At 40.5% G+C, this 21,282-nt stretch overlaps 2 protein-coding genes across 23 annotated transcripts in view; one reads left to right on the forward strand and one right to left on the reverse strand.

Moving 5' to 3' along the window:
• Nucleotides 1–5,640: 5,640 nt before the first annotated feature.
• Nucleotides 5,641–9,539, reverse strand: TMEM60 (transmembrane protein 60). Its single transcript, XM_086397152.1, has 2 exons — nt 9,345–9,539; nt 5,641–6,327 (listed from the first exon to the last, which is right to left on the reverse strand). The coding sequence occupies exon 2, from the start codon at nt 6,275–6,277 to the stop codon at nt 5,876–5,878; it is 402 nt and encodes a 133-aa protein (XP_086253278.1). The 5' UTR covers nt 6,278–6,327; nt 9,345–9,539; the 3' UTR covers nt 5,641–5,875.
• Nucleotides 9,540–9,690: 151 nt separating this feature from the next.
• The window catches only part of PHTF2 (putative homeodomain transcription factor 2), a 137,109-nt gene continuing 125,517 nt past the window's right edge, over nt 9,691–21,282 (forward strand). For 6 of the 22 annotated variants that reach the window (XM_086397122.1, XM_086397135.1, XM_086397132.1 and 3 more), the window contains exon 1: nt 9,846–10,074. The gene's annotated coding sequence lies outside the window, so the exon portion shown is untranslated. Of the gene's footprint in view, nt 10,075–10,430; nt 10,668–21,282 lie in introns of those variants that run through there. The other 16 variants (XM_086397150.1, XM_086397139.1, XM_086397142.1 and 13 more) reach the window with 11 other exon arrangements.

Below are 21,282 nucleotides of genomic sequence, written 5' to 3' on the forward strand. Positions count from 1 at the left end.
TTGCAGGGCATGCAGGATCTTTAAGCTGTGGCATGTACGATTTTTTTTTGTTTGTTTTCTTTTTAGTTGCAGACTGTGAACCTTAGTTGTAGCATGTTGGATCTAGTTCCCTGACCAGGGATCAAAGCTGGGGCCCCTGCATTGGGAATGTGGGGTCTTAGTCACTGGACCACCATGGGAGTCCCTAAAATGTTAAATCTTTACACTTCCCTATAAAGTTCATTGCTACTGTACTGCTGAATACTACTAAGTGTGCAGACTCAGAGGCAAGTCAATATACTTGCTAATATTTTATGTTAACAGTGTTTTAAAATTTTTAGACAGTTCGATTCCCACTCCACTCTGCCCAGTTTCTTCTTTGGTTGAATTTTTTTAAAAAAAAACATTTATTTATTTGACTACATTGGTCTTTGTTGTGGTGCTTGGGTTCAGTAGTTGTGGTGCACAGGCTTAGTTGCCTCAAGGCATGTGGGATCTTAGTTACCTGATCAGGGACCGAACCTGCGTCCTCTGCATTGCAAGGCAGATTCTCAACCACTGGAATGACAGGGAAATCCCGAAATTTTGGTTTTTAACTGTATTAGATTCTTATGTGAAAAATCTCAAGTCTGTCTTAAACAAAAAAAACTTTGAGTCTGACTTTATGCTCTTGTTCCCTCTGTCTTCCTAACAACGTTTTTGGAAATCTTCTGCTTCACTTCCTCATCTCACTACAATTTCATTTTAATTCTCTTAATTGTTCAACTGAAGTGATTCTCCCAACTGTTGACTATCAAATCCAGTGGCTCCATGTCTTAATACTTCCATTTAACCCCTGTAACACTTGTTATCGATCATTTACTCAGTAAAACTCTTCATGACCCGTTGTGGGGTTTTTCATTGGTTTTTTTGGATGGCGTCTTTTACCTATCCACTACTATTTAAAGCCCCTAGAGAAGGAAATGGCAACCCTCCCCAGTATTCTTGCCTGGAGAACCCCATGGACAGAGGAGCCTGGTGGGCTACAGTCCATGGGTTTGCAAGAGTCAGACATGACTGAGCAACTAAACCACCACCACCATTTAAGGGGGTCTCTGTGATTCTTCCCTTTAGGTCTTTAGGTTATGTCCTTGAACTATCTTCATGACACCGTGACTTCAGTCAGCCTTGGTTTCTTGAAGTGAAGTCGCTCAGTCGTGTTCGACTCTTTGCAACCCTGTAGGCTGTAGCCTACCAGGCTCCAACCATGAGATTTTTCCAGGCAAGAATACTGGAGTGATTTGCCATTTCCTTCTCCAGAGGATCTTCCCGACTCAGGGATTGAACCTGGGTCTCCCGAATTGCAGGCAGACGCTTTACCATCTGAGCTACCTAATGATCCATGCTATCAAATCTAAATTCTCTTTACCCTTGTCCCCAAGAATTAGCTGTTTCATTCCCTCCTAGTTTTGCTGTTGTATCACTCTACACAGTCATCTCATGGTAATCTGATTTCTATATTTTTTTCTCTGTGTACAGTTGATTCTTGGACAATACAGGTTTGAACTGTGAGGGTCCACTAATACACATTTTTCAACCTGTACCATATTCCTACACAACCTGTTATTGAATCCAAGAATGTGGAATCTTGGATGTGGAGGGCCAGAGAGCCAACTGTAAATTATAGGTGGATTTGCCAGCATGGAGGTCAGTGCTCCAAACCCCACATTGTTCAAGGATCAGCTCTACAATGTATCCTTAAATATTTTCTTGTGTTGACCCCAGAACTGTTTATAATTTGTCTGCTCTTTGTTATAGTAGATGTTCACAGTCACAGATCTTCATCTCATCTAGATTCTTAAAATAGCATAAACTGTTCTAGGCTGCCTGCAGTCCTCTGCCTCTACCCCTATTCCAACCTGTTAGGTTGCTGCTAAGTCACTTCAGTCGTGTCCAACTCTGTGCGACCCCATAGATGGCAGCCCACCAGACTCCTCCATCCCTGGGATTCTCCAGGCAAGAACACTGGAGTGGGTTGCCATTTTCTTCTCCAATGCATTAAAGTGAAAAGTGAAAGCGAAGTCGCTCAGTCGTGTCCGACTCTTCACAACCCCATGGACTGTAGCCCACCAGGCTCCTCCATCCATGGGATTCTCCAGGCAACAGTACTGGAGTGGTGTGCCATTGCCTTCTCCAAACCTGTTATATCACCACCTGGTAATTAATGGCTTCACTATTTCAAGCTTCTTTCTCAAAGCAAAGTGTGTTCTTTTTATAAATACCATCAGTAAACATCTCTACTATAAAGTATCCTGTAGCTAAAATCTAGAAGATAGCTTTCTGCAATACTTGCTGTATTACTACATTAGTTTTGCTTTTCCTTTAAGTATAATTTCATGTCTGTGTCTTTCATTAATGTTTTAAAGTATATCCCAATTACTGAGACTGTGGTGATATGACTTTTAAGAAGTAATATATATCTAGTTTTCATCCCTGTTTCTTGCACAGGAATTGGACACCCTTGTAATTTCCCAAGTGATAACTGTAAATAATGTGTCTTTTGAATTGATGTTAATGAGAAGACTTTTGGAAAGGTCCTAGGTTTGAGGCCAGTTGCCAGGGGAACCAACCTAGTGATTAGAGTTGAAACTTTCAGTCCCCTTCTCTCCCCCAGGGCTGGAGATGATTTCAATCACCAGTGGCTAATGATTTAATTAATCATGCCTATGTAATCAAGCTTCCATAACATCCCAAAAGTACAGGGTTCAGAATGCTTCTAGGTTGGTGAACATGAAGAGATGGGGGAAGAGTAGTGTGCACAGAGAGCATGGAAACTCTGCACCCCTTCTCCATACCTTGCCCGGTGAATCTCTTCCATCTGGCTGTTCCTGAGTTAATATCCTATAATAAACTGGTGTTCTAGTAAGTAAAATGTTTTTCTGAGTTACGTGAGCTGTTCTGGTAAATTAATTAAACTTGAGAGGGTCATAGGAACCTGCAATTTAGAGCAAGTAGGTCAGAAGCAAGGTGACCACCTGAATGTGATTGGCATCTGAAGTTGGGAGGGGAAGGAAAATGTGCAGTCTTCTGAGACTGAACCTTAGCTTATGGGATATGATTCTATCTTCTATCTCCACATAGTGTCAGAACTGAGTTAATTCCTTGGTGATGTGAGGAAAAAACAAAAATATCTGGTGTCCAGATCAGGGAGGCACACATCAATAATACTGCTATGTCAAGTTGCTTATTTAGTGTGGCAGTAGACCAAATTATGGAGAAGGAAATGGCAACCCACTCCAATATTCTTGCCTGGAGAATTCCATGGACAGAGGAGCCTGGCAGCCTCCACTCCATGGAGTTGCAAAGAGTTAGACATGACTGAGCAAATTAAGAAAGAGGAGTTCTACTTTCTGGGATTCTTTCAGACACTTTAAGATTGGTTGATACTTAAGTGTAAACAAGTTGCTTATTGTGCTGCCTTTTACATACAAATCTTACCTAAACCTCTTTTCCTTTCCTTGGAGACCAGCCCCACCTCTCCTCTTAGTAGTGTCATAAAAATTTCTACTTTTGCTTATTTTATGGCCTATAGCTCAGAGGTCAGCAAACTACTTTGCCCATGGGTCACATCTAGAGCACTACCTGCTTTTTGTATAGCCTGTAAGGTAAGAATGGTTTTTGCAGTTTTAAATAGTTGAAACAAAAATCAAAAGAATATTTTGATATGTGGCAATCATAGAATGTTAAATTTCATTGTCCATAAACTTTTATTGGAACAGAGCTAGGGTCTGGCTGCTTTCTTACCACATGAATTAAGCTGAATAGGTGTGACAAACCTATATGGCCTACAAAAGGTTTAAGTATTTACTATACAGCCCTTTACAAAATAACCTTACTGACTCCTGGCCTAGCTGATTCTTTGCATGTGATGCTGTTTCTTCTCCTTTTCTCTATGAGAGATTATACTTTGTGATGCTTTCACAAATACAGGTTTTCCTAAACTACAAAATCTTATCTGGTTTCTCATACACAAAAGCTTTCTTCTACTTCGAATGTACCCAATTAATAGATTCCAGGGACAAATAGTTTAGATCTCTCAACTGAATTAGGAATACCTAGTTAAGTCTTGGAACATTATGTTCCCCATATTAACTATCCTTCTTAATCCTATTTTTACATATCCAAAATACTAATACATACCAATTATAAGATAGGAAAACATTTGTAATCAGTTTTTTTTTTTTTTTTCATTTAACCTAGCTCTGTAGTTTCAAATGAAGAGTTAAGCAGTATTAATTTGTAGTGTTGTGTCTGAAACTTTGTCACGTTATCGGTCCACAAAGAAGAAAGGAAAGGAAAGTGAACTCGCTCAGTCGTGTCTGACTCTTTGCGACCCCCATGGACTGCAGCCTCCCAGGCTATTCCGTCCAGGGGATTTTCCAGGCAAGAGTACTGGAGTGGGTTGCCATTGCCTTCTCCAGGGAATCTTCGTGACTCAGAGATCGAACCTGGGTCTTCTGCATTGCAGGCTGACGCTTTACCCTCTAAACCACCAGGGAGAACTAGATCACAATTCTCTAAGCAATCTTCTCAAGCTTCCTTGGTGGCTCAGATGGTACACAATCTGCCTGCAATGCGGAGACCTGGGCTTGATCCCTGGGTCAGGAAGATCCCCTGGAGAAGGGAATGGCAGCCCAATCCAGTATTCTTGCATGGACAATTCCATGGACAGAGTAGACTTGCAGGCTACTGTCCATGGGGTCACAAAGAGTTGGGCACGACTGAGCTAGTAACACCCTCAAGTACTAACAGCCAGAAATCATTTTCTTGTTAGATATTTTTAAAATGAACATAATACTACTTTAGAGACTCCCAAAGCTAAGAGGGCTGTATAACCCTGACCCTGCTTTAGGGTTGTGGACTCCGGAATTCTTTTAAGTACTGCCACCTATGTGCCTGCTAAGTTGCTTCCATGGGATTCTCCAGGCAAGAATACTGGAGTGAATTGCCATTTCCTTCTCCAGGGGATATTCCCTGACCCAGGGATCCAACCCTGCATCTCTTGCAGCTCTTGCACTGCAGGCAGATTCTGAGCCACTGGGGAAGCCCTACTGCCACCTATGTTTCACTGGAATTGTTTAAGTACTATGGTAGGGGCATCTGTAATTTTTCAAACCAAGACACTTGTAAGAATTAAAGGGGAACTACGTCCCTGAGACCCCAGACCAATAGGCATAACCTGGACTGTCCTGACATAAATGGGATGGATGGTTCCCCTAACATGAGGAAGAGGCAAGCTTCTGCTCAGTTTTTAATATTCTATCTCTAATTTATTTGTTCCAGATGGAAGGCGAAGATAACAATGAAGGTAGCCTAGATAAAAAAAACGAAAAAACTCAAAACTTTTAGATTCTTTCTGAATATAAACCTTAAGTGGCACCCCAGTTATTTCAGTAACTAGGTTTTCTTCATAATTGAGAAGCACAAATGACTATTTACATGGTCATAATGGGGCCATGATATATTAAATGTCTATTCAAATGTGTAGCCTAAAGGCTTTTTACTTACTTTAAAGGCTTTTACTTACTTTTACTTTACTTACTAAAGGCTTTTACTTAGTTTACGTACTTTTAATATTGACCACATACTTAAAACAGATTATTCAAGAGTCAAGTAGAAACATAAGATCCAAAACAAACTTTATTCATATAGAACAATAAGGGTATTAATAACTCAAATATTGAATGATTAAGTTTGGGGTCAAGTAGAAGTCACCAAGACTATTTTAATGGGAGCAGTATAAAATTACATTTGGTATTTTTCTCAGTTCTCTGGCATTCTTCAAGCTTGCAAAGATTCAGTACACTTTAATAATAGCTTGCTGAACAGCAATAAAATGAGCTGATGTCCTTAGAAGTCAGTCTCTCACAAAAAAGACGTTATATCCAAGCTCTATCAAAGCCCCAGCCAGTAAGGCCCATAAAGGAATGAAGACATAGGACAGATTCATGGTAGTAAACTGTTCCAGTTTAGCACAGAGTGCAAGACAGAAGGCTAATTTAAGTAACATTGCAATGAGGTACCAGGCTTTTTTTTTAATATTGTGTGATCCATGTCGAGGGTCAAAGCCAGACTTACATCGCCCAGCCATTTTCACAATCAGCATGACAAGAAGGATAGTATCAAATATCCAGACTGGAATAAATATGAGGAACCAGTTCCAAGGTGCCTTCTCATCCAGTTTCAACACCAACATGATCAAGAAGAGTAATGTGAAAAGCCAGGTGAGTAGTACTCTCTGAGCCAAGGACATTCTCATTTAAACAATTTAAAGAAGCTGTTGCAGGGTCGAAAAAAGGAAAATATACCCTAAGAGAAGGGAAAAAAAAAAAAAGTCAAGATCTTAAATTTTGGTACCAGAAAAAAAAAAAATTATTTCTATTCCTGGTTTACAAAGCTGGCTCTTTTTCTCTCATAGATTTCCTAATTTTGAAAACACTTTATCATCTCCCTTTCATAATCCATCAAATTTGTAGCCATCTTTGACAACATCACATCCATCATTCCATACAGCTGTGACAAAATACAATTTTTAGTATATCCACTGGGTATAAGTTCTATTCAAGATGTTTTAAAAACAGCCTGCTTTTCTTGTTTTTCACACAAATGCAGGCACTCAGGATCTTTTTCCTGTACCTCAGGGATGTTCTTAATTAACCTTTCAAAGAAAGGTTATATATTTGCACACCTATTAATTTTCATTATCAAGGAATACTAAGAAAAAGCATTCAAAATCAAAGAAAGGGTGGTATAAAGCCAGGAGAGGAGTTTTAGTAAGGAGGGAACAGTTAAAAAAAATTACAACATTAAGTAGAACTATGATTGTACAGAGTTCACTGGGCTAAGTAACATAGAACACATTGGTAACACTGGATTTTCGCATAGCTTAATCCATGGGTCTTACATTTTTTAATCAAATTTTCTCAAAGTTGTTATGAATACCTATTTTCTTAGTCTAAAACTTTTTAGTAATACCCATTTTTTGGTTTGTGGTATATAGCTTTTTTACTACTTGCTACTCAATAATCAAAACCACTTAAAAAACTTGTGATTATTAGATGCTAAATTGTTTAATAATTGGAGCTATTTCTTACCTTCCTATCTGTCTTACTGATCAATGTCTGTTTTGCACTAGTACTGTATCACTGTTACTAGATACATTCTAATATCTGGGAGGCCTAGTATCTACTTACTATTTTCTTCTCCAAAATATTTTCTCTTATTTGGCCCTTCCAGGTTTTCAATGCTAAAATCACTAAATTTAAAAAACTCGGAATTTTGATAGGAATCCATCAATCTGTAATACTTAAGTATAAACACATTTAATCTTCACATACAGGTTTACAGTATGTTCCATATTTATTCCAATTTTTATATCAGTCTTGTGACCATCTGGAAAAAGGGTAAACAGAATGGCAAGTCAGAAGCAAGGTTGCATGAAGTTGGGTGAGGAGCTAACAGAAGATAATGAAATGCAAACAGGTGAATAAATTCCTCTGAAACACTAGGAGAAGAGAAAATGAAAGGTAAGACTTACAATGATGATGATGAAGGATCAAGAAGAGATTTTCAGTAAAGGAGAGAAATTATAAACAAAAGGAAATAAGCCACTGGGGAATGATAGATTGAGGATGAGACAGCATAGGAGATGGCAAGAGGAAAAGATAAGCAGGTAATGGGGATGGTAACAGAAGTATGGGTGACAGGAGTAAAAATGCAGGAAGATAAGAAATAAGGAAAAAGGGAGGAAACTGGCTAGATAAATCAAATGTCCTAGCCTATCATCTTTAAGTAGTTATATTTTAGGACTAACTTTGATTGTTACATCTTTACTACTTTAAACAGTGGGTAGCTATCATGGTGCAAGAGTATATATATATCTGTTTCATTTCAGTAATGATCTGAGTCTCCGAGCTCCCTTCTTTCCTCTATACAACCCATCTGCTTGCACTCAATTTGTTTACTTAGCTTGAAGATACTTCATACTGCAGTATGAAAAACAGATGCTTTTGCTCCCAGGAAGGCATTTTCTGTGCTGGTCCTTTCCTGGCCAGAGGCTGCTATAATGGGATGTGGAACCAAATTTGGAAGAAGAGGTGGAGAGGTGTGTACTGGTTATTAACTACAAATGGGTTTCATACTGTAAATTGAATTTGCTCAATTCCAGTTTCCAATCCCTCTGGCCGTTTTTGTTAACTTTTAAAAAAGTTTATGATAATACATTTGCTTAAACATAACTTCTATCAGCCAGCCATTAAATGAGTCAAGCTTTCCGCCTCCCCCCTCAACATAGGTCTGAGTAGTAACTCAATAAGGGTAACTGCATTCAAAACAGGTGCTTTAAGATCGGAGGTCAAAAGACTGCAAAAAAACACAACCTTGTGGCTGCAAGTTTTTTTTATGTGGGATGCAACAAAGTTTTGTGTGCACTTTCACTAAAAGCACTCTATTGATATTTAAATGATGCTTGAAGGATCATGGGTGCTGGGGTACAATGATGACAAAAAACTCCGATTTATTAATAAATCTCCATTAATTTATTATATTTGTTTCCTACTACTTCTCTTCTTTCTCTTTTAAGGAGGGTGGGGAAGCTGCATACTCCAAAAATTTTTTTAAGTATTTTTCATTCGTGATTATGTTTTGCACCTGAAGACAGTTAAGTATATACCGCCTATCCGCCTAACACCTGCGCTGCCCCTAAATGGAAATCTAAAGGGCCCTGCCCCCACACAGGTCCAGCATCTCGGTATCAGGTGTGGGTGGACCCGATAACTTGTCCGTGGTGCTTGCCACACTATTTGCATTTCCCTTCTCGCGACTGCCAGTACACTTCCATATGAACTCGTCCTATCCCAAAGACAGTTTTGCTTAATGAGCCCACAACAAAGAATTCCTCCAGATAATGAGTCACTTTCGAAAGGTACCTACTTCAACAACCTTGGCCAACCTGACCATCCTTCAAAGGAACAGCGTTCTGCTTACATTTACCTGATTTCGGGCCTACTTGTCTCTAGAACTTCAGGGCATTCCTAAGGGGGTTCCTAAACTATCCTTACCCTTCAACTTCAAACGCCGACGGTCCGACAGCGGCGCCCTATCCTAACTTCCCCCATTCTGCACTGCGGGCCCAATACATTTTGGAGTTGAACGCAGTTCTTGTACGATATGATCCACAACGCAAACAGAAGCCTGGTGCCACTTCGGTGTATTTGGGGCTGGAGGGTGAGGGGATGGGCGCGGCGACGAGGGAGGCAGACACAGGGTAGGGGGCGGGGGGCCAGTGCACTTCGGGGTATGCTGGCTCGTCGGAGCCCTGGACTCACCCGGCAGTTCCGCTGTCTGGAGAGCGGAGAGGGGATCGAAGATCAGGAAATTCGCCAGTTTGGATCCTTGGCCTTTTCCACACTTCTCCCCCCATTAAATCCAGAAGCCATCACATGATAGTCAAGAAAAAGGGACCTCAATTCCTCCTCCTCAAACGACCACAGTACAGGCTCTCTCGGGTGTACCTCAGAGCCGCGCCCACATCCGGGGCAGGGTCTAACCGCCTGGGCCTCTCCTATAGGTAGAGAGAACGCCAATCGGAGAGTTCAGAAGCTCCCTCCCCTGAATTAATTGGGCCATTCAGCCGCCAGTGCAAACCAAGCGACTTTTTCGTACAATCCGGTTTGTCAAAATGACGGCTATAAAAGAAGCCACTGGGCCCGCCTCTTGACTGCTACGGGCTAGCAGGAAAGTCAGTCTAAGCAAAGCCGGGAGCGTCCGTGGTCCCATTGGGCCTATAGATGCCAATTAGACTTTGCAGCGCTCAGCCCCGCCCCCGCGGGGCGCCCCGCCCCTCCTCTGGCTCTACCAGTCAGAGCCCGGAGACTGCAGGCTCCGGCGCTAAATCCTGCGGGAGAGGGGGTGGGGCGGCGGATCTGGAGGCGGCGCGCCCGCGGGCAGCTTCGTTGTGACTCCTCAGGCTCCCGCGACGGCGGTGGCGCTCGCCTCGGTGTCTCCCGCGCGCACCCTAGCCGCCTCTAGCGGCGCGGCGCCGCGCCCTTTCCTAAGGTAAGAGCCGGCATCACCTCCACGCTCGGGCGGGCCGTGTGGAGGTCGTTGGGTTCTGACATAAGCCGAAGATGAAGGTGGATGAGGGAGGAGAGCGGCGAGTGGGATGGAGGTGGGGGCTCCGGGGTCAACGCATCGTCCTCCCGGCCGTGACTTCGTCGGGCAGCCGCCGGCACCTGCGCTCCGGGATCCGATCATTTGGCCGGCGGCGGAGGCTCAGTTTTCCTCCTCCTGAACCCGGGTAGTTCTCGAGCTTGGATGGTGACGGCCCGAATCTCAGCGCCGCCTCTCGCCCCTCCCGCCCCTCCCGCCCCTTCTCAAGGCCCCTCTCCTTCGCTTCCTTCCCGTGGCGTTCTGTTGGGGGCGCGTCGGGTCCGAGGGCGTGTGCGGCCAGCGGGTGGCCGAGTCCCGGCCAGAGGGGAGCGGCCAGCTAGCGGCCGGAGGAGCGAGCTCGGAAGAAGGGGGCGACTCTGCGCGCTGAAAGCCGGCTGGCGGGGGTCGCTGCCCTGCCCTCACTGAGAGGGCAACAGTTTTCTGATTCCAGGACTGACTGCGGAGCGGGTGCTGAAATCCTTGGCGTGGGCCTTAAAGGGGTATTTCTTGTCTGGAAACAATGCCGCGGTCCATCGGCGTGCTTCACATTTTCTTATTTTATTCTGTCTCATATTGACAGCCAGTGTTTTGGTATTGTTCCTTCAGGTCATGGCTTTCTAATGCAGTGTCTCCTTTTAGAACTTTGGAGAGTATTCTGTCGGTAATCTGATACCCTTTTAATTTTTAGTGTCGTCCCCCTCCCCCTCAAAAAAGGACCTGCTTTATAACAAACAACATGTACTGAGTAGGGAACTACAGAATCTGGGACAATTTCTTAATCTCAGTATCTGTTGACATGTACCAAGTAATTTAAAAATTCGTGTGACTGTATTAAGTGTTTTGTCATTTACACTTGCTTAGTTTGTTAATAGTATATCCTGCTTACTTTGATATTAGTCTGGTATTTGTGGTACTTTGATTTTATAATTTTTGTTTAGCTTTAGCCAACTAGACTTTTGAAAATTTGTCCCCCCCGCCCCCTTTGAGATTGTGGCTGTAGCTTTAGTATTTGCTCTTATTTCAAGAGGTTATGTATTTTTAAAAACTTTTTTTCCCCCAAACTGATAGCTTTTAAAAGCTTTAAGGGGGAAATTCTAAAAATTTGGAAATTACACACTTTAGCCTAAAGATCCATAAAAATAGCATAACAATATAAAATCCTAACTTTTTGGAGTAACCGCTGCTAAGTTTAAGGGATGGCAGTGGATAGTCCCTGTCCGGTGCGGTGACTTATCCTCTAGATTCCAGAGAAATCTTGCAGGTGTGGGGAGAATGAGTTATGTCTGAGGCCAGAACACAGGTGGTTCCAGGAGCGTTTTCTTGTTGGGAAAATAACATGCCTCCCTCACAATTTAGTTGTCTGTGTGCATTCTAGGTAGTATTAAGTTCAGTTCAGTTCAGTCGCTCAGTTGTGTCCGACTTTGCGACCCCATGAATCGAAGCACGCCAGGCCTCCCTGTCCATCACCAACTCCCTGAGTTCACCCAGACTCAGGTCCATCGAGTCAGTGATACCATCCAGCCATCTCATACTCTGTCGTCCCCTTCTCCTTCTGCCCCCAATCCCTCCCAGCATCAGGGTCTTTTCCAATGAGTCACCTCTTCGCATGAGGTGGCAGTATTAAGTTAGGTGGTAATAAAGTAGAAAGTGTCTGTGTTCTAATTTTCAAAGTTTCTGGTAGGGCTTGAAAATGAGGTGAGCAAATAAAGTATACAATGGGGACACTCTTGCATGGTCAAGCTTCCAAGAATAAACTTTTTTTTGAATCCAAACTGGCACTGGCCAGTTGGCTATAAAAGTCAAGTTAAGTGACCTGACCAATTTTTAAGCCATGAACCTTTTTGGCTAGTCCATTTCATTCAAAATTGCAAGGAATTTTTTTTTTTTAAGTTTTTATTGGATATAGTTGATTTACAATGTTGTTAGTTTCAGGTGTACAGCAAAGTGAATCAGTTTTACATATATCCACTCTTTTTTAGACGCTTTTCCTGTGTAGGCTATTATAAGTATTGAGTAGAGTTTCCTCTGCTGTTCAGTAAATCCTTATTACCTATTTTATATGTAGTAGTGTCTATATGTCAGTCTCAATTTTCTAATTTATCCCTCCCCTTTACACCCAATAACCATAAGTTGTCTTCTACATCTGTAACTATTTCTGTTCCGTTGATAAGTTCATTTGTACCCTTTTAAAATATTCCACATATAAGTGATATCATGTGGTATTTGTTTTTCTCTGTCTGACTTCACTCAGTATGACGGTCTGTAGGTCCATCCATGTTGCTGCAAATGGAATTATTATTTCTTTATGACTTGAGTAATACCAACATTTCAAGAATTTATAATGAAAAAGGATTCCCTAGACTGAGCTGAAGAAAATTTAGGGTAGTATGTAGAAAAAAATGAGGATCAAAAAAATAGTTCATTTGCCTCTGTGTTGCCTCATTTAATTGTTATAATCCTAAAAGAGGTGGCTACAGTGATTACTGTCCTCCTATGAGTTAACGTAGTTAACACATGTGTTCAAGATTTCTCAGATAAGTTTAGAGGTGGAATTCACATCTAAGCAGTCTAATTACAAAGCCTAAAAATGGCTTCATACAGATTTGGTTGAAGGCGACTGATCAGTGGAAAATAATGCTGCAGAATAAACTTAATATTTGGTAACACTTTGCGATTACTGTACAATAAGCACTGTTGACTATTGCTGGAATGTAAGGGTGGAGTCCTTCCCTGTCTTTGAGGAACATCCCTTTAGTGAGAGAGAGAGATGTGAACAAATAATGGTAATACAATACAGTGTATATTGTACTATAAGAGAGTGCCATAAAGTCTGTGGTTTCATGGAAGGAGAATTGAGTTAAAGTTCAGACCAGCATTTGAATTCCTGTTTTGCTTTGTGACCTGGAACATGATATCAAATTTCATTCATGTTTAGTTTCCTTATCTGTTAAGTGGAGAGAATAATACTTCAAAGGGGAGTATTAATATTAAGCAAAATATGTAAAGTACTGGCTTATTGGTATGTGGATGAATAAAGTCCTGAATGAAGAATAAGAAACAAATAAATTGAAGAGTTGAGATGGGTTGGAGGTTTACCAGGGTGACTGGTAACTTTATCTCTGGAGCCTTACAGGGTGACTGATAACTTTTATTAGTGGGGAGGAAGGGCATCAACACAGATAGAACACACAGAACCAGAGGCAGGGTCTCAGAACGGGAATATGGATTGTTATGGGAATGGCAAGTAATTGTGGCTCTGTATACAAAGTATTTGCAAAGGCCAAATGTAAATGATAATTGTGTAGAAATGTGGCTGGGCAATTTTAGTAGTTAGAAATTATATAGTTTATAAGAATATCTCAAGAGTGTGAATTGTTACTTTTTTATTTAATATTTACTTTTTAATACTTACTAATACTGATTTCCAAATGTGTTCAGGCAAGCAACTATTTCATTATTTCATTATGATATTTCATCCTAACCAGTAAAAGAAGACTAAGGCAGCTGTGCCTAATTCAAGGGAAGTATTTTGGGATTATTTTAAAAAGAAAAATAATCTTGAGAATTCCCTGGATGTCCAGTGGTACACTTCCAGTGCAGGAGGTGCGTGTTGTATCCCTAGTTGGGAACTAAGATTCTGTAGGATGAGGAGTGCCACCAAAGAAATTAAAGTAAAATAGTCTTAATTAAGTGATTGCCTTTCCTTAACCTGACCTACCCCGTTGCCATGTAGAGTCAATATTGCACATTACCCTTGGCATATATGTTACCATCTTTTCTGACCCAAAACTTGAGATGTGACAGTCTAACAGAATGTTTTAAATTGAGACTGTCCTTGAAAACCTGAGAAAAATTCCCATGCTTATGTCTTCTCCTCAGGACAGCACAGAACCATAAATACTCACGTTGAATTTATAAATGTGGATCACTTGATAACCAAAATCATATGACTAAGTTGAAAATACTTAGTCAAATGATGTTTGGGAAAGCTGCCTTTTTAGTCCAACTTGTTAAGTGTCATGTGGATGCGTAAATGACACAAAATAATAGAGGTGAGCTTTCAGATGAAAAAAATGGCTTCCTTAAACAGGTAATTTTAGAAGACTAGGAAAGAAAATATGTTGGACTTCATTTTGAACAGAAACTGGGGCAGGAAATGGCTGTGGCTGAACCACTACCTGATAATAATCATAACATGATTAAATTTGACATTTAATGAGAGGAAGTAAAGGAGAAAAAGTGCACTGTATGCAGCTTTCCAGTTTTAGAAGCAGTAGGGAAAGGGGCTATTAGAAGTGTATCTACAGAAATTTTGAAGACATGCAGTAGGCACATTTGTTCATGAATGAAATCACCTTGGTCAAACATTCAGCAAGAGGCCTCTTAAAGGTAGCAGAAAGCTTATGAAAGTTATGTGTCACAAGTTTTGGTGCTCTACAGATCTAGGTTCTAATTTCAATTCTGCAGTCCACCAGTTGTCTTAATTTTCGGCTCACTATGCAATCTTTTTCAGGTTTCAGTTCAGTTCAGTTGAGTTGCTCAGTCGTGTCTGACTCTTTGCAATCCTATGAATCGCAGCACGCCAGGCCTCCCTGTCCATCACCAACTCCCGGAGTTCACTCAGACTCACGTCCATCGAGTCGGTGATGCCATCCAGCCATCTCATCCTCCGTCGTCCCCTTCTCCTCCTGCCCCCAATCCCTCCCAGCATCAGGGTCTTTTCCAATGAGTCAACTCTTCACATGAGGTGGCCAAAGTATTAGAGTTTCAGCTTTAGCATCATTCCTTCCAAAGAAATCCCAGGGCTGATCTCCTTCAGAATGGACTGGTTGGATCTCCTTGCAGTCCAAGGGACTCTCAAGAGTCTTCTCCAACACCACAGTTCAAAAGCATCAATTCTTCGGTGCTCAGCTTTCTTCACAGTTTTAGTTTTATTTAATCATAAAATGCAGATACTTTGCAAAATTTTGAAAATGAGATGAACTGATACATGTGAAACACTTGATACATGGGCTGGCTTATAAGACTGGCCAAAAAAAAAAGTTGCTGCAGTTCAACCAAGTTGAAAAGGATGTACTTAAGAAAATAAAAGAACAATTCTTGGGATTTCCCTTGTGGTCCAATGGCTAGGACTCTGAAATCCCGAAGTAAGGGGCTCGAGTTCAATCTCTGGTCAGGGAAGTAGATCCCATATGCCCAAGTAAAGATCCCGCATGGTGCAATGAAGAGTTAGCACAGCCAAATAAAATAATATAAATATTAAAAATGTAAAAAAATAACAGGAAAGCCAGAAAATGACAAATAGTGAAAACTTTAAAAGGAGGCAAAGGATGTTACATAGGTAATAAGCAGAATTCAGTAAAGAATTGAATCATTACAGCCACATACAACAAAAAAGGGAAAAGGTAGGGGGAGAGCTTCACATTCCCCAATCTTTTTCTGAAGAAAGTAGGTCAGACTCATTAAACCAGATGGAGCAAATAAATAGGCTCGGCTTCCCAGGTGTCTCAGTAAGAATCCAGTCACTAATGCAGAAACTGCAGGACACATGGGTTTGATCCCTGAGTTGGGAAGATCACCTGGAGGAGAAAGTGTCAACCCACTTTAGTGTTCTTGCCTAGAGAATCCCATGGATAGAGGAGCCTGGAGGGCTACAATGCATGGGATCACAAAGAATTGGACACGACTGAGCAATTGAGTGCACACACACATACACACACACACACAAGAGTCTACCTTTTGGCCTCTGAAAGTTTACATGTACCATGGTTGTCGTTTAGTCATGTCTGACTCTTTGCCACCCAGTGAACTGCAGCACACTAGGCTTCCCTGTCCTTCACCATCTCCCAGAGCTTGCTCTAGCTCATGTCCATTGAGTCGATGATGCCATCCAACCATCTCGTCCTCTGTTGTCCCCTTCTCCTCCTGCCTTCAATCTCCGATGATGCCACCCAACCATCTCGTCCTCTGTTGTCCCCTTCTCCTCCTGCCTTCAATCTCTCCCACATCAGGGTCTTTTCAAATGAGTCAGTTCTTTGCATCAGGGGGCCCAAGTATTGGAGCTTCAACATCAGTCCTTCCAGTGAATATTCAAGACTGATTTCCTTGAGCATTGACTAGTTTGATCTCCTTGCAGTCCAAGGGACCCTCAAGAGTCTTCTCCAGCACCACAGTTCAAAAGCCTCAATTCTGTGGCGCTCAGCCTTCTTTATGGTTCAACTCTCACATCCATATGTGAGTACTGGAAAAACCATAGCTTTGACTAGATGGACCTTTGTCAGCAAAGTAATGTCTCTGCTTTTTAACATGCTGTCTAAGTTGATCATAGCTTTCCTTCCAAAGAATTAGAGTCTTTTAATTTCAGGTGGCGATTGCAGTCGCCATCTGCAGTGATTTTGGAGCCCAAGAAAATCACTCTGTCACTGTTTCCATTGTGTGCCTGCCTATTCGTGATGGGACTGGATGCTGTGATCTCTTTGTTTTTTGAATGTTGAGCTTTAAGCCAGCTTTTTCACTCTCCTCTTTCACCTTCATCAAGAGCCTCTTTAGTTTCTCTTCACTCTCTGCCATAAGGGTGGTGTCATCTGCATATCTGAGGTTATTGATATTTCTCCCAGCAATCTTGATTCCTGCTTGTGCTTCATCCAGCCTGGCATTTCACATGATATACACTGCGAATAAGTTAAATAAGCAGGGTGACAGTATTCAGCCTTGACGTACTCCTTTCCCGATTTGGAATCAGTCTGTTGTTCCATGTCCAGTTCTGTTGCTTCTTAACTTGCATGTAGGTTTCTTAGGAGACAGGTAAGGTGGTGTGGTATTCCCCTCTCTTTAAGAATTTTCCAATTTGTTGTCTTCCACACAGTCAAAAGCTTTAGCGTAGTCAGTGAAGCAGAAGTAAATATTCTTCTGGAATTCGCTTGCTTTTTCTGTGATGCAGTGGATGTTGGCAATGTAATCTCTGGTTCCTCGGCCTTTTCCAATTCAGCTTGAACACCTGGAAGTTTTTGGTTCGTGTACTGTTGAAGCCTAGCTTGGAGAATTCTGCGTGTTACTTTGCTAGCATGTGAAATGAATGCAATTGTGTGGTAGTCTGTACATTCTTTGGCATTGCCCTTCTTTGGGATTGGAATGAAAACTAACCTTTTCCAGTCCTGTGGCCACTGCTGAGTTTTCCAAATTTGCTGGTATATTGAGTGCAGTGCTTTAAGAGCATCATCTTTTAGGATTTGAAATAGCTTAACTGGAATCCCATCACCTCCACTATCTTTGTTTGTAGTGATGCTTCCTAAGGCCCACTTGACTTCATACTCCCAAGATGTCTGGCTGTATGTGAGTGAGTTTGCTGTCGTAAATGTGCCATATGTTGAAGAATAAACATATCATCTTTTCTCCTCTTGTATTGTCTATTCTAGTCAATGGCTTTTCTAATGTTCAGGCCGGGAATCATGGAATATCCTTACTCTGTTATTCCCCATACCTTTCATGTCCAGTCAGTCACTGCATCTGCTTATTCTCTCTACTAGTTATCTATTTTATTAATGCCCTATCCCAACACCTACTCTGAGTTAATAAAAATGCTCATTGCCACTGACTTACTTCATGTCCTCATCATTTCATTATGGTCTCTAGTCTCTGTACCTTTTTTTTTTTTTTTGACCTTGAGGCATTCAGGATCTTAGTTCCCTGACCAGAGATCAAACCTGGGCCCCCTGCAGAAGTGCAGAGTCTTAACCACTGAACCACCAAGGAAGTCCCAGGTCTCTCTGATTTTAATTTGGCCTCATATTAACCAATTCTCTACACAGCTTCCTTCCAGAATGATTTTACTGAAATACTAACATAACCATATCTAATTTCTATCTGTAATGCTTGTACATGATAGTTAATAAATACCTGATCTCTCCATGTATTGATATCTTAAACTTAAGATGAATTTAAGTGGCTAGCATACTTAAACCTGGAGTTTTCTTTATAGGAAAGATTTTACCTTTAAATTCTATTTATTTAATTGATTATTTCTTTTTATTTCTTTTATTTATTTCTTTTTGAGTAAGCATCAGTTGTTTGTATCTTTCAAGGAACTTGTTAATTTAAATTGTTAAATTCAGGGGCATACATGTTCATAATATTCATTTATTATATTTTTTATATCTCTAAGATCTGTAGTAATGTTTTCTTTCTCATTCCTGACTGTTAATTTGTGTATTTTCTCACTTTTTTTCCTGTTCAGTCTGGCTACAAATTTGTTTTGTTGATATTCTCAAAGAGCCAGATTTTTTTTTTTAATTGATTTTGTGTTTTCAGTTTCAGTGATTTCTGTTCTTATTTCCATTTTGTTGTTTACTTTGTATTTTATTTGCTTTTGATTTGTTAGAATCTTAAAATGTAAACTTATTCTGTTATTGTCTTCTAATACAAATGTTTAATGCTATAAAATTTCCCTCTAAATAGTGATTGGAGTGCATCTCACAAATGTTTATATTCGTGTTTTCATTTTTGTTCAATTCAGAAATCCTTGTTGATTTTGTTTGTGGTTTCTTCATTGAATCTGTTGGTTATTTAAAGGTATGTACACAAATTTCCCAATATTGAGGTATTTTTCAGAGGTTGACTTCTGATTTAATTTCACTGTGGTCAGAGAACGTACATGGCATGATTTGAGTCATTTTAAATTTATTGAGACTTGTTTTATGAGAGTATCATCTCTCTTGGTAAATGATTCATGTGTGCTTGAAAAGAATGTTGGGTGGAGTGTTCTGTAAATACTAATCAGATCAAGTTGACTGACAAAATTTTCAAGCCTTTTGTATCCTTACATATTTTATGTCTGCTTGTTCTCTTCATTTTTGAGAGAAGGGTGTTGAAATCTCTGACTATAATTGTGGCCTTGCCAATTTCTCCTTGTAGTTTGATCAGTTTGGCTTCATATATTGGTAGTTTGAAGTTCTGTTACTCGATGCATGCATATTTACGATTGTTATCTTTTGATGAATCTTTTTGTCATTGTGAAATGGACCTTTGGTAATATGCTTTTCTCTGAAGTCTACTTTGTTTGTATTGCCACTCTAGCTTTGTTTTGAGTAGTGTTAGTGTTATTTCTCTTTTTCCATTTGAAAACTTTTTACCTATTTGTATTTAAGCTGGATTTATGGTACATGGGATATAGTTGGACCTTGCTTTTTCTTTTCTTTCTTTCAAATCCAGCTTTCTAATCTCTGCTGTTAATTTAGACCATTTACATTTAATGTGATTATTTTGTTGGGTTTAAATCTTCCTTCTTGGTAACGTGTTTCTTATTTGTTACATCTGTTCTTTGTTCTTTTTCTTTACCTTCTTTTGTATTTGAGTATTTTTATGATAATAAATACTTTATTGGAGAATTAATTATCTGTAGCTTTAAAAAAATTTTTGCTGCTTGTTTGTAGTGGCTATATATATCTTTAGTTTATCACATCTACTTTGAGTAAAACGCCACTCTTCATTTCATGTAAGCGCCTTGTAACGGTACACTTGGATTTTCTCTTTTCAGCTTGTGTGCTATTGTCATACATTTTGGTTTTACATGTGTTTAAAATTCCACAATGTATTTCTACTTTTTCAGCTTTACGTGGTCAGTTGTCTTTTAAGGGGATTGGTGGCTCAGATGGTAAATAATCCACCTGCAATGCTGGAGACCTGGATTTGATCCGTGGGTTTGAAGATCCCCTGGAGGAGGGCATGGGAACCCACTCCAGTATTCTTGCCTGGAGAATCCCCACGGACAGAGGAGCCTGGCGGGCTGCAGTCCATGGGGTCACAAAGAGTTGGACATGACTGACCAATTAAGTACAGTGAACTTTTTTTTTTTTTTAAATCTCTTACATTTACCCACATGTTTACCATTTTTAGGGCCCTTCTTTCCTTTGGAATTCTTTTTCCATCTGGTATTTTCCTTTTTCCTGAAGTACTTACTTTAGTATTTATTGTAATGGTTGTAATGCTATATCACTGATGAAATTTTTTTCAGCTTTTGTATGTCTGAAAAAATACTTTAAAATATATTTTTGCCAGGTATAGAAATTTAGATCAAAACCTTTTTTTTTTTTTTTCTGTTTCTTTCCCCAGGAGTATAACAATATTGCACCACTGTCATCTCATTGCATTTTTCCAATGTGAAATCTGTTATCCTTATTTCACTATACTGAAATTGTTTTTTTCCTCTGGCTGCTTTTAAGATCTCTTTATCATTTGTTTTAAGCACTTGTAGTAAGATGTACCTAGGTACTTTATGTTTCTTAGGTTTGGGGTTTGTTGAACTTCTTGGTTTGCAGCTTTACTGTTTTTATCAAATGTAGAAGAAATTTGTCCATTATTTCTTCAGATATATTTTTTTTTTTGTTTCTTCATTCTTCTCATTTTGGTACTGCTGCTGCTAAGTCACTTCAGTCATGTCCGACTCTGTGCGACCCCATAGACGGCAGCCTGCCAGGCTCCTCCGTCCATGGGATTTTCCAAGCAAGCATACTGGAGTGGGGTGCCATTGCCTTCTTCCCATTCTGGTACTAGTTATTTATATATTATGCTTCTTGATAATGTCCCACAGCTAACTGATGCTTTCTTCCCCCCTTTTTTTTTCTCTCCTTGTTTCAACTTGGACAGTGTCTCTTGCTCTGTCCTCAAGATTACTAATCTTTTCACTTTCTGATTTGCTATTATCTCATTCAGCAAATTTTCTTTTTAAACTTTTTTTAACTTTTGGCCGCACTGGGTCTTTGTTGCTGTGCTTGGGCTTTTCTCTGGTCGCAGCAAGCAGCAGCTCCTCTTTATTTGGGGTGTGTGGGCTTCTCATTGTGGTGGCGTCACCGGTTGTGCAGCATGGGTTCTAGGACTTGGGGCCTCAGTAGTTGCGGCTCCCAGGCTCTGGAGCACAGGCTGAATATTTGTGGAGCACAGACTTACTTGCTTCATAGCATTTGGGATCTTCCTGGACCAGGGACTGAACCTGAGTCTCCTGTGTCGGCCAGTAGAGCAGTAAAGCACCACTGAAGCCCCACGGTATTTTTCTCAATAGGCATTTTCATTTCTAGAAGTTTGATTTGAATCTTGTCTGTATCTTAAATGTTTCTCCTTTAT

The sequence above is a fragment of the Bos grunniens genome, chromosome 4 (assembly GCF_055505025.1).
Source record: "Bos grunniens cultivar Pamir isolate PY7600 chromosome 4, Bosgru_T2T1.0, whole genome shotgun sequence".
Lineage (NCBI taxonomy): Eukaryota > Metazoa > Chordata > Mammalia > Artiodactyla > Bovidae > Bos > Bos grunniens.

Excerpts from the sequence above, each read along its gene's own strand:
- TMEM60 (XM_086397152.1), bottom strand. The coding sequence starts at position 6,277 with ATGAGAATGTCCTTGGCTCAGAGAGTACTACTCACCTGGCTTTTCACA.